Source organism: Malus sylvestris, chromosome 16, assembly GCF_916048215.2.
Source record: "Malus sylvestris chromosome 16, drMalSylv7.2, whole genome shotgun sequence".
NCBI lineage: Eukaryota > Viridiplantae > Streptophyta > Magnoliopsida > Rosales > Rosaceae > Malus > Malus sylvestris.
In genome coordinates, this window is record NC_062275.1 from 11,959,046 (window position 1) to 11,972,956 (window position 13,911).

Below are 13,911 nucleotides of genomic sequence, written 5' to 3' on the forward strand. Positions count from 1 at the left end.
ACTTTTATAGCTTGGGCCTTGTTAGGTTTCACCTCTAGATTTTTTGCTTTTGTTTTATTGTTTAGAACAAACGATATTATCAATACTAAAATGTGAAAGAATGAGTTAAGCCTTACAATGGGCTAATTATAATAATTTGGTTCAGATTTACTTTTAACGAGAATCAAACACAAGTTTTTTAGCTTACAAGTGAAGAGAAATACAACTAAATCGAAGTACGAAGTGTCGGTTTCACCTTTAGTTCGCAACTAGTTTCAGCGTCCTCTTGTTGTCCACTTGGTTTTGTTAGAGCGCTGGAACTCGATGGACATGTGCTCGAACAGGGCCACAATACCCCAGCAACGAAGTCCAGCCCACGCTGGCGATTGAGCCCAAGGGGGCTCGAGGGAGAGGCCTGGCACGAGTAGCTGGCCTAAGAGCCCGATGGCCAGGTGACGCAAGGCTAACGTTAAGGCGACGTCAGCTACGTCTATCTGTTTTTTACGTCAGGCGCGTGTGTGGTGGCGCATCATCCAACACGTTTTCAGACGTGAGGCCTTGCCCGGTGGCACTTTTTTGAAATGTTACTGTTAGGAAGGCCACGTGGCTTCTCCACGTCTGTTGGATTTCAACGGCTGCATTTTATGGACCGTTGGATTTCCAACAGTAAAAAACAAAATTTAAAACCTTCATTAATTTCTGCCGTTGGATTTGAGATCAACGGTCCACATTATTCGCCTTTATAAATTAAAAAAAAACAATAAAAAATTTGAAATCTTACCGTTGTGCCACGTGGCACAATCTGGAGGGTTGGAATTCAAATTTTTTTTAATCCAACCGCAGATATTAATTATGTAAATAAAAAATTCAAAAATTAAAAAAAAATATATTGATTTTACTTTTCTATAAATACATTCTCATTATCTTCTACCTTACACCACAATTTCATATTTTCTCAACTACTTTCAACCACATTCCTATCTTTCTCTCAAAGTTTGAATCCAATTTTTTTTTCCAACAAAATGACTACTCAATTAGGTACGAATTGGACGCTTCTTGAAGATGTTGCATTGTGTACTAGCTGGGTTCAAGTTACTCATGATTCGCTTACGGATAATGAGATGCAGTTGCAAGAAATGTGGAGTCTTATTCATACCAATTATCTTGAGAAAATAGGTGGGCAAAGAACTAAATAATCGATGTCCAGTCGTTGGAGAATACTTAGCCAATCATATAGTATGCCTTGGCACAAGCTAGTAGTAATCTTCGAAGTGGGGAAAATTTAGCGGATCAGGTAATAATATATTATTTATTTGTTTGTACTATACCCAAATTTACATTAGCCACTTTGATTATAATTATTTCTTCTCCCGCATTGTGTAGACACTTCAAGCACAAGGTTGGTATAATGACAACAACAAAAGCAAAAACAAATCATTCAACCGGTGGGAATATTGGAATATTGACAAAGATTGTCCTAAATTTAGAGTTGTGTCTGTTAGTCTAGAAGTTTTCATGAACAGTACCCATCTACACTCTACGCCCGATCATGCCTCATATGTTCATGAAGATGACACAAAAGAAGTGCTAGAAATGCCCCCTGAACAAGCGTCAGGGTCCACCCGTTATCCAATTAGGCCTCAAGGTAGGAAGGCTTCAAAGAGAAAACGCAGTGCTTCCAAGAATGATTATGCAAAGTATATGGAAGAACTTGCTCGCCAAGGTGAATTGACTTTGGCGCGGGAAATGGCTAAATTTGAGGCTGATAAGGCTAGAGATGAGGCAAAAGTTTTAGCTGTTGAGAAATTATTTCAAGCTAATGAGAGAGAGAGAGAGAGAGAGAGAGAGAGAGAGAGCTACTTAGGCAAGAAAGGGAAGAGGTTAGAGAAGAAAGAATGGCTCAACGAGATTGTGACATTATGAACACACCTTTAGAAAGGAAGTCTCCAAATTCTAAATATTTTTGGAAGTCGGAGAAAGCGGATGTGGTGCGAAGGAGGAGTGTAAGAGAAGCAAGAACAAGAGGAGATGATCCTAGCACCACAAATTAGTTAGGTGATGATGATCCATTCACGAGCCTATAATTTTTCAATCACTTTGGGTTGTAATTTCTTATTTATTGAATAGAGTACTTTATGTTGCTTCCAATTTATTGAATTTAGTACTTTATTTAAACTAAGAGTATATTTATTTAATTTAGTAATTTATTTATACTAAGAGAATCTTTATTCAAATGACATAAACACATCAAATAAAATTACATAAACATACCAAATAATATAAAAAAACTCACTTAATGAACTTAAAAAACACACCAAATAAAATTACATAAACATACCAAATAATAAAAAACTCACTAAATGAACTAAAAACAAACACACCAAATAAAATTAAATAAACACACCAATAAAAACAAACACACTAAATGAACTTAAGTATCTTGAGCTTGTTTCAATTCCCACTGGTGCTCTATCAAGTCAATTTGTGCATATATGGCTCCTGAAGTATAGTATATCGTTGAATGAGCCTTTCATTGTAACGATTATCCCTTTCTAATGGCTCGTGTTGCACGGGTTCTTCAGTGGCGTCATAAGCACAATATATTTGTGTTTTGGAATTGTTCATCATGTCTGGCTCATATTCATCAACAACATCATAATCGTACTCATCTTCCATAATCATGTTGTGAATGATGCACGTCATCATGATGGATTAAAGCGACTCTAAATCAAACATTCTGGCAACACCCCTGACAATCGCCCAACAAGCTTGGAAGATACCAAAACAACGCTTCACAGCATTCCTACACCCCTCTTGATAGCTTGCAAATTGTTTTCCCTTTGCACTTCGCTGACGTGACACTGTTTTGACAAGCGATGACCACCTTGGGTAAATGTCGTCTGTTAGGTAGTGAGGCCCATTGTACTCATGTCCGTTAACCTAGTACGTGACTCTTGGCGCTTTTCCTTGCAGGACATCGTTGAATACTGGGGATTGGGTAAGGACATTGAGGCAATTTTGAGCTCCCGGAACCCCGAAAAAGGCGTGCCAAATCCATGTATCAAATGATGCCACCGCCTCCAAAATGATACTTTTTGCTCATTTTTTGTCCCCATAAGCTCTTTGCCATACACTTGGATAGTTTTTCCAAGTCCAGTGCATACAGTCGATGCTTCCAATCATCTCAGGAAAACCTTGCATCTCGCCCTTCTTCAGAAGCATTTGCAAGTCCATCTCAGTAGGTCTCCGGAGGTACTCTGGGTGTAGATAGATTCGATTGAGGAGCAAAATCTCATCAGGAACTCAAGAATGGTTGATTTCCCCATCCTCGCTATCTCTTCCACTTGGTCTGCAGATGCTCTATATGCAAGCATCTGCAAGGTAGCTGTAAATTTTTGCTTATGCAGGAGACCCATAACACCAAAAGCATCATTCTTTTGCATAAAGTAAGAATCATGGTTGCAAGCCCATGATTTTGTTGAACAAATGTCGTTCCATTCTAAAACGATGTCTAAAGTACATATTAGGGAATGCACTATTACGGACAAAATAATCGTCCAAGAGATCCTTACCTCGTCGTTGCCTGCTTCTATCAATGTTTGCAGAACGACTGAGCCTGGAGATCTAAGCCACAACTTGGATGACTCGACGGGAATGTAAGGCTCTTGCCATTCTTGCTTCGTCATCTCTTTTTCTACGCTCCTCATCTTCTTCCATCTCATTTTGGGCCACCTGGAGATTGAACATTCCTTTTGATTGGTTAAACAATTCTTCCTCTTGCTGATCAATTTCCCACATCATCCTTGAAGAAGAAGACATTGTAAAAATGAGGCAGAAACTATGAATAATGATATAGATTTTAATTTTGGTGAAGAAGGAAGCAGAAAGGATGATGTTGAGAAAATTGGTGTGAGATTTCTGAGGATGGATGTTGGATTATATGGAGGTTTCAGAAAGGATTAGGTTGTAGATAATGTCATGTGGCATGCCGTCATTCGTTAAAAATCTAATCGAAATCTATCAACAAAGATTCTAAACAGATTGTGACACGTGGCGCGATGTGATTGGTTAAAAATCTTATCGAAAATCTAACTTTAACAATTCTGAAAAAGTAACGACATGTGATACGACGAAATTGGATAAAAATCTTATCGAAATCCATCACCAATAATTGTTTTTTCGGATAATGACACGTGGCACAATGAGAACAATTAAATATCTTATTCGAAATTACAAATAAAATTGTTTTGCATTATTTTATAAATAAAAAAATACTAATATTTTATTACCATTGATAGGGCTATTCAATGTAAGGGTGGAGATGCAAAAGGTAGTTACTGTTCATTAAGGACAGTTACTCTTTACTGGATGAATTAAATAGTGAATAACCTTATGAGTCCTTTGCAACGGTGAAGTTGCTCTTAGATGATCTTTGAAGCACGGATACGGGGGCGGGGATTCAGAGCGTGAAAACATGATACAATTACCTTATTTATGGGGCCATTAATCTAATTTTCTTTTTGTGTTGGGCCTTATAATTTTCCATATCAAAACTAACAGTAGAAAGAAGGTAATTACATAGATGGTCAGGTAAAAGTAAAAACATGATACAATTACCATTTTCCATATTATAAATACACAAGTGTTTGTAGATATCGAGAAAAAACTGAAGAAAGGCTATCGGTTTACACAAAACCAAGGGTTTAGGATTTTAAGGGGACAGAAAATCCAGACCAGCAAACCGATATTTTTGCTGCGATTTTATTTTATAAATAATGGTAAGGAGATAAAAAAATTTAAATTAAATTACAGACTAAATGATGTGTCTTGATTAATAATATATCATTTACAACCACATCATTTTCGTTTATAAATTTGGTTTTAAAAAAAAAATAATCTCCCTAGCATTACTTTTATTTAATTATGACCCTTGCTTTTTCTATTATTTTTATGCTTTTGTGGGCGTGTGAATTGTTGTGATGTTCTTTCCCTGCCTTTTTCAGAAGCCCAACTTTTGATTTTCTTGCAATTTGCACCAGACAAAGTGCAGAAGGAGAGCGACTGTTTGGGCTCGCTTTTGAATAGTAAAAAACCTCTCTGAATTTGTCTGAATGGTAAATAAATAATCTTCTATGATATGAAGCCATTGGGAATTTGAGGATTGACCGAGCTTATTAGCAGTACGCATGCTGATTCTGCAATATATAATTGGGATAATTACATTTTTACCATTGTATTTTGAGGCAAGTCACAATTTGCCCCATGTCTTTTGTAATAAGACATACCGTTAAGTTTCTAAATGTTACACTACTGACCTTCGCTCAGTCAAACTATAAGCTAACGTAGTTTCCAAAAATAAATAAATAAATAAATATATATATAAGCTAATGCTATTATTTTTAAACAATACAACACTCAGTAAGCTTATCTTTGCTTATATTAATGTCATATAAGTTATTTTTCATCTTTATTAAAGTTGTTATTTGTTGTCCATATATAGCCCAGTGTTAATCTGTTTGTCATGTATACGGCTCTATGCAGGTAAAACATGGGTCAACTGTCAGACTAGACAAAAGTGTAGGAATTTGTAAAAGGTTAATAAAGGTGTCAATTATCTTAATAAATAGACCAAAATGTCACTAACCTTTGAACTAAGGTTCAATTGGATTAATAGCCTCGTGGTGACAAGATAATCGAAAAATAGTCTATTTAGCAGAAGAAGAAAAAAAAGATTTAAATCTGTGTGGTGAAATCTATTAGGAGACGTTTGTTTGGCCTCACTAAGTGTTACTGGACTAAACTGGACTAATTATTAGTCCAGTCCTATGTTTGATATCACGCCGGACTAGTGTTAATGAGACTAGCCCGAACTCGCCTAGACTAAAGGCATCACTAAACGTTCTTAGCGGGAGTCCTCGAAAACCATGGGACAAGCTAAGAACTGCCTCTCTCCACTCTCTATTTCACTCTCTCCGACTCTCTCCTTCTCTCTCCTATCCTTGCCCAGTCTCCGACTCTCTCCTTCTCTCTCCTTCTCTCCTTGCCCAAAACCCAGAATCATAAGACCTCATATCTGCTTTTCCCGTGCACATCTCAAGTTTATCGCCAAGCTCGCTGTCGAAAGGCAGTGCTTCTCTTCTGCTCAAATCCTCGGCTTCCTCAACTCCCAATATCGCTCTTGACCATCACCTTCATCTGCCGGGACATCGTCGGCAAACTCCACAATGCCAGCCAAAACCTAGAAACAAAAAATATCAATCTGCCAAAACCCAAATGAAATTCAGAAGCTTATGAAAAATCCTGAAAAAAAAAACCCACATGACAAATCAGAAGCTTTTTTTAGAATGAATGAAAAAGAATTGAATTTGATTATAAGGGAGAAAGTGGTGAAAAATAATGGGATTTGGTGATGAGCGAGAAAGTAGAAAGAGTCAGAAACGCAGTTGGACGGGAAGGAGAAAAAAATGGAGAGCATTCTAGAGAGAGGGTGTTCTAGAAAGGTAAAAGACAAAAAGAAAAAGAAAAAAAATGTAAAAGATAGAGTTAAATATTATTATTTTAGTTCGTAATCCAATACTACACCAAATGTTTCACTAAGTTAGTCCAGTTTAGTCTAGTTTAAGCCAATCTAGCTTAGTCCCTAAAGTTAGTCCAGTCCGAGTTAGTCCGGTGCAACAAACGCACCCTTAGGAGTTTAGGCTTAAAATTGAAAATTTTGTTAACTCTCTGTTAATTGTTAGTACATGAGGCTCATATATAACTCTATGAGGCTAAAAAGGTGACGTTAGTTTCACATATAAGCCTCACGTGCTAACAATTAACATAAAATTTCGTTTTAACCTCATACATATGAGCTTATTAAATCCCTTTTAACCATATGAGCTTCCAACCATCCTACCACCACAGCAAAAAACAGCAGGAAATGGAAATGAAGAGTTGGATAAAAAAGTTGAAATTAGGATAGCAAGCAAGTAAATAGGGAAATGTGTGTGGTGTGGTCCAGGATTATCATTGGGTTGTGGTGCAAATAAACAAAAGGTGGCCCATCACCATGACCTCTCATTTTCCTTCGTAATATCATATAACATTTTATATTAAAATATTGTCCGTCTGGCAAATTTTTGTCTCTTGTTTCCTTCCTATCAATGGGAATTAGATCCTCTTCGGCTGCTCACTGGAGATCCAGAAGATCAATGAATAATAAGCACTCATAAAAGATCGTAAGGTCACAATTAAATAATTTATATATTTTTAAAATTAAAGTAGTCTCGTTTTGGATAAAAAATATATAAAAAAAAAATTGTAACCGCACGATATTTGATGAACAGTTAATATTCATTGATCTCCAGAATCCCAAATGAGGGGATCCGGAGAGGGACTTGGATCCTCTCTTGAGCCCAAGGAGAGGATCCTCCTGACCAAAAGACTTAGGCCGTTTGATGAAAATTCAACGGCTATAATTATTATAACTTTAAATGAACTCTCCTGTTTGTAACCGTTAGATTTTCATCCAACGGTCCAAGTTCTTTGGTCAGAAGGATCCTCTCTTTGGGCTCAGGAGATGATACAAGTCCTCCGAGGATCTAATTCCCTATCTATGATCTATCTAATATCTGTACAAGCCTTGCCAATAGGGATCAAAAGAGGTCCTCTTTGGTCTTTTCCCTTCGTTTCATCCAATCTTTTTTTATTGGTTTGTGATTAGTGTGAGTTTTGGTTTGGTTTGTGATTAGTGTGAGTTTTGGTTTGTGATTTGTGTGGTAATGGATGAGATTAAGAGGATAATAAAGCTCATCTTTTACGTGTGGCCTTGAGGGAGCTTACTTGGTTTATCCAGGGCCACTCGCCTACTTTGTTCAATAGTGACTAGTTCTAGAGATATCCCCATGCTTCTTCAAATTCCTCAACCCTTTACCAAAAACAACAAAAATTATGTATTGGGTTCCATGAGTACTCTACGTAGATCATATTTATGTATTACATTTTGTATAAGATGTAACATTACAAGTGATTAAAAAAAACACATTTTTCAGATTTAAATCACAATTTTCTTGCCATTGCTTTACCATTACCTCAAGAGAATTTTTATTTTTTCACAGTTGCAACTACTAACCATTGCAAAGAATTCAATTCTTACCGATTATTACTCAATACTCAAGTGGACTCATCAAGTGTATTGAGAACACGACATCGTATGCAGAGTGTAATAATACAATTGATTTGAAACTTGAAGAAGAAATTTTCATTTAACTGTATTATAACTCTTAGTGTAGCAAACCGTGTTCTTATCATACTAACAAGTTTCTCCATTACTTGAGGTTGAGAAAATTTGTCTATCCGTAACTAGGTAATTAGTAACTCCCATCATAATTTAATATCCTTTGTAGGAAGCAACGGGAAGAAAAATCAAATTCCAAAACTCATATTAAATTAGAAACTAGAATTAGAAATGGCATTGAATGGCTTCCCGGCAATATTCAATTCACTTAAATTCAGTTTATATAATACAATAATAAATGGATGGAAAATTGAAGGGATCCCATTGAAATTAAAACCCAAAAAATGAGGTGTCATGCTTTAAAATCAATTTAAATTATTTATTTTTGGTAATCAGCATTAATTTATTAAGTTTTACAGAAATTTGGATTTGCCGCCAACTTAAAACGTGTTTTGAGCCCCCCAATCTCAAAAGCAAGTTTGACCTATCAGACGGTGCAGAACCAACAATCTCTCTGATTCAGTCGTGACTCACTCCCGCCACAATCTCACCACCTCATCAGTCATCCCCCTCTTTCTTTTCCAATTTCCATTTAACCCAACAATAATTATTTTAATTTAAAATAAAAAATCCGAATCCCATATCCAATTTCGGAATGTGGCGCCCTTTTTATTCCCCCTCAATTCACCAACCTTTTGGCGCGGTTGCCTCCCGTTGGATCAAATTTGTGGTTTCTTCCCCAACCGTGGGTATTTTCGTCATTTCCGTTTACCCGGGCTAGGGTTTCGCGTCTCGTTTATATAAGGAGTCGATTTTCAGATCAGCTGCGCGGCGCGTTTGAGTGTGTGTCGGTTTGATTCCTCATTTTTCCTTCTCGCGGCGCCGCTCTCTCTCACTACCTCTCATCCTTTCTCTCTCTACCTTCTCCCACCGCATGTCGGTTTAGTCTGCGTATTTAGCCTCATCATCCCAATCACCACACGCCTCCATTGCTAGCCTCCTCTGTTTTGCTCGCTCTTTTTTCACTGTGCTTTTTCGAAAAGCTGCTATAAGCACTTTCGGTCTCAGCTTCTGAGTTGTGATCGATCTCTTTCCTTCTTGTTCCTCTGTTTTTTTCCATAGCTTGGGTTCGCTGAGTCACTAAAGTTTCTTACTTGACCAGAAACCATTCGATCAAATTGATCGCTACCCAGTTCGATTTCCTACTCGTTCTCAACTGGGTTTGTCTCAGATCTTCATAATATCTCATACAGAATGTTGGATCCAATCGATAAAGTGAGTTTATTTGATGCAGAGCTTTCATTTGATCTGGGTTTTTATATTTTGATCCGGCTAGTTACTGATCGGATCGGGTTTCTGTGTTTTATGCAGGGATCGGAGTCAGAGGAAATGACTATCAAAACCCCAGATGCCGGTTCCTCGGAGGAAGGCTTTAAGAAAACCTGCGCCGACTGTGGAACCTCCAAAACCCCTCTGTGGAGAGGCGGTCCGGCGGGCCCAAAGGTCATTTCACAACCCATAGGCCCTTGATTATTTTTTAAATTCCTCTTTTGGGTTTTGATCTGATTCGTGTATTGTTTATGTTTTTCAGTCTCTCTGTAATGCGTGCGGGATCAGAAGCAGGAAGAAGAGGAGGGCTATTTTGGGATTAAACAAAGAAAATCCCAACGATAAAAGGGGCAAGAAGAACAAGCAGCTCGGCGACGGCTTGAAGCAGCGGCTGTTGGCTTTGGGAAGAGAGGTTTTGATGCAGCGATCGACGGTGGAGAGGCAGCAGAGGAAGCTCGGCGAGGAAGAACAAGCGGCGGTGCTGCTGATGGCCCTCTCATATGGCTCTGTTTATGCTTAGCCTATGTTCGGATTAATATCAAGCTATAAGTAATAAGTAATTAATTAGGGAGAAATGGCAATTCTAACCTCCATTTTTCAGTGTAATTTCACCCCCACCCCCTCCCGTTTTCTTGCCTCTTTTATTAGTGGAAATTTACTTTGTTCTTTATTTTTGAGAGTGATTGAGCAAATGTAAGAATTTTGGAAGATCTTGTTCTAATTTTGCTGACATAATTCTACTAGTTTCGGTGTTTGATGCTGTTTTCTCTAAATTTATGTATGTGGATTTTGCAAGAATTTTTTGTCGCTTTCATGCATGTTTCCCCTTTTGGCCCATCAACAAATACTAACCCACCAAGCATAAAGGTGGAAAATGAAAGCTCTCTCGTATTGGATGGGAATGTTTTCCTGCAAATTTTCCTTTTTGTTCTGTTTGGCAACTGAGAAAATTGGGTGAGAGTACAAGACTTTCGGAGGGAATTGAAAGATCATTTGGTACTTAAAAAGGGAGGAAGGAAATGAATTTTATGAACCAAGTAGAGGGAAATTCAGAATAAGATTTGATCTTTTCTTGGTTTCTAGAGGGAGAATTAGATCAAGTAGAGGGAAATTCAAAAGATTTTAGTATTCTTAGCAAGTGTTGACTGTATGATGCTCTATGCGACTTTTCAGGAAGATGCAACAAGAAAGAAATATCGATGGATAATTTAAAAAAAATCCATGTTACGGGGCAGGAGATTTGGACTTTTAGTCAACTTGATCAAACTTATCAAGTTTAATCACCCCGAACGAGCACCTGTATATTAATCAACTCGAAACCATTTAGCCTAAGGCTATCTCTAATGTGTTAGCCCCTAAAGTTAAAAGTTATATTTGGCTTCAAAAGTTATATTATTTTATTTTATGACATAAAAAATCATCATCGGCGTTCTCCTCGGGGATTCAACAAGTGCTTAAATAAAATCAAATTCATATTGTGATGAAGCTAATCGGGTTGAATGTACCCCTGAATGAAAAGATCATTTGATTCGGACCGTTAAAATTTGATCAAACGGTTACAATTATTATAATTTTTAGAGAAGTCCCTTGTTTGTAGCTTTCGGATCAAATTTCAACGGTCCGAATCATTTGATCCTTAAGCTCAAATTATTGCAATCCGGAGAGAATTCGGTTCCTAAATAGATAAAGCTGGCCATCAATATTTGAAACAATTATTTTTTTGTGTAATACATGCTTTGGCATTTGACTTCAAAGTCATATATAACTTCAAATTTTCAGATGCAGAGGAGAGTGATCAAGTCAAATATGAAGTCAAATATGAAATCAAATATGACTTTTAACTCTAAATTTTTTAACGCATTGGAGAAAGCCTAAATACCAAGTTAATTAGATGGAAAAAGGTGATTAACAAAAAGTATGAAATGCAGTGTCATGCATGCATGTAATTACTAATTTAGGTTTGATCATGATTGTTATATGATGAAGAAGCTAGATCCTTGTAGCGCCATAACTATTGGTGAAGAAGCCATTACTAGTTAGTCAGACTCATAATACAAAGACAGGAAATCAAAGGCTGGTACTTTTCTTTCCAAAAGCTAAATCCTGCAGTAACTTGTTTTATATTGTGAGCCACCCTATCAAGAAACGACGCCGTCACTGCCTGCCCCAGGCAGTACCATGTACTAATTTACTCCTACGTGCGTGTATATAGAAGGAAAAACTTCCTTCGTTAGAGAAGTTGAGCAGGATAATACTTGAATACAGTTTAAGTTCTTCTTCTTCTTCTTTTTTTGTATTTTTGTATTTTTTTTTATATTTTTTGAGAATGTTTGACTATCTAGATGTTTCGGGTTGACCTACACAAGTTGCATTTAATCCGCAATTGTAACGTGAGATATGTTAACTTGTTTCATGTAAATTAATATTTTGTTAGAGTAAAAAGTAGAAATATAGAGAATGATCTGAATGATGACTTTGAGGTATGACTTGAATCGTTTCCTTAAAGTGTTATTTGCCCCCACTCGAATGAGTTTGCTAAAGGGTTCTTGACAAGTTACTTCCAGGAAACAACAAAGTATGAAATATTCGATTAGCAAAACCGAATTGCTAAAGGGTTCTTGCCAAGTCATTTCCAGGAAACAACAAAGTATGAAATATTCGATTAGCAAAACTGAATTGTATTCCCTTAGAATTAACTAAAAAGAAATTGTATGAATGTGATGGAGAGAAAAGAGAGCAAGAAATGTAGAAATAAATTTCTGAAATTGTGTGTTAAACATTATGCCACAATAGGCATTTATAGGCATTAAGGCACCCGTTCATCGAGTCATTTCATTTTAGTTGAAGATATACAACTCTTCTTAAAAGTGTTGATCCAAAAGACATGTCTTCTATTTAGAATTTAAAAAAAATAAATATTGACTAATTATATCTATTAATTCTACTCATACAATTTAAGTAAGTATCATGTCTTTTAACCAAAACTTGCAACCATTCAAAAAGTATACAACCCTAAAAGGTTGAATAAAACACAACCTTTTGTAAGGTTGCTGCCCTTTCTGTGCGCACACACACATGCTGCACAACGCAGCCAAATCATATATATATATAAAATTTATATATTTATTATTGAAATCTCTAACATATTTTCCTTCTCATATTGTACATTTTGAATTGAAAACCACGAATGCATGCACACAATGTATAAAGATTATGCGCTTGGGACGGTTTGTTGTTGCCTAAAAATGTTCCAAGTTGACCATCTAGCTATTACGAGGAAGGAATGAAACGGTGAGAAAATTTGGATGAGCAGTTTTTGGTTTCGATTCGTAATGGAGCAAGAATGAAGTGGTGTAGGAGGAAGCAACGAAATGGCGAGAAAAGAAAATATGCATATGAATGAAATGGTGTGGAAGCATTTAGACTTAGTCTACTGAAGAGACGGGTATTTTTGTCATTTTTGTTGTGCAAGCCAAAAAAAGAGGGAAGGAGGAACAGTAAAACGGGAGGCATTTCCGTCTTTAAACTGTATTTAGGAACAATGTTTTTCTCATTGCGCTTTACCATATATAATTTCCTTGTTTTGTGACTTATGTCACGGTGGACATATATACATACAAGACTAAATCTATCAAAAGAATTAGTACAATATGTTTAAAGCTAAAGCGCAACAGCCAAATATGTTTCCCCGCTTTTATGTCAACACTAATACTATTATTTTAGACAACTTTGCTACTAGATGGTGCATGGTTAACTTAATATTCTTAATTACTTTTTGTTGCGTATTTAGCAGACCAGCATAAATATTCTATGATCTCTTTTTTTTTTCTTTTTTTTTTCCCTTGAACCAATTGAACTAAACGCATCATTTTAGTGTATCTCCAACAAAATCGAAAATACTCAATTCATGTTGAAATTTGTCACATAAATAACACATCTAAGCAACTTTTCTGTAATTGTGATCGTCATGTATGGAGAATCCTTTGAGTGCGGCAATACATGTTAGATGACGTGAAAACGCATATGACAAACCATTTGACGAACGCATGAAAAATGTGGCTCTACGAATGAAGCCACACAAGAATGCAAGAGGGTCCGGGTCCCCTCCACTCTCCAATTCCCTTTCTTTCTCCAGAAAAGGATCCTTGCCGGATCATTTTCCTGGGGATCTGGAGGATCCCATGATCATGGCTGTTCATCGTACATCGTATGGTCAGTTTTTATTAATTACTATTTATATTTAATTTTAAATTTTAAATTTTAAATGATTTCTGATCGCACGATGTACGATGAACGAACATGATCACGGAATCCTCCGAATCCCCAAGAAAATGATCGTCGCCCGATGCTTTTACTCTTTCTTCGTTAAACATGACCGACCCCTT

At 36.7% G+C, this 13,911-nt stretch overlaps 1 protein-coding gene across 1 annotated transcript; it reads left to right on the forward strand.

Moving 5' to 3' along the window:
• Window positions 1-8,988: 8,988 nt before the first annotated feature.
• LOC126606446 (GATA transcription factor 15-like) lies at window positions 8,989-10,281 on the forward strand. The gene is made up of 3 exons (XM_050273842.1): window positions 8,989-9,472; window positions 9,569-9,700; window positions 9,789-10,281. The coding sequence occupies exons 1-3, from the start codon at window positions 9,452-9,454 to the stop codon at window positions 10,044-10,046; spliced, it is 411 nt and encodes a 136-aa protein (XP_050129799.1). The 5' UTR covers window positions 8,989-9,451; the 3' UTR covers window positions 10,047-10,281.
• The last annotated feature ends 3,630 nt before the right edge of the window (window positions 10,282-13,911 follow it).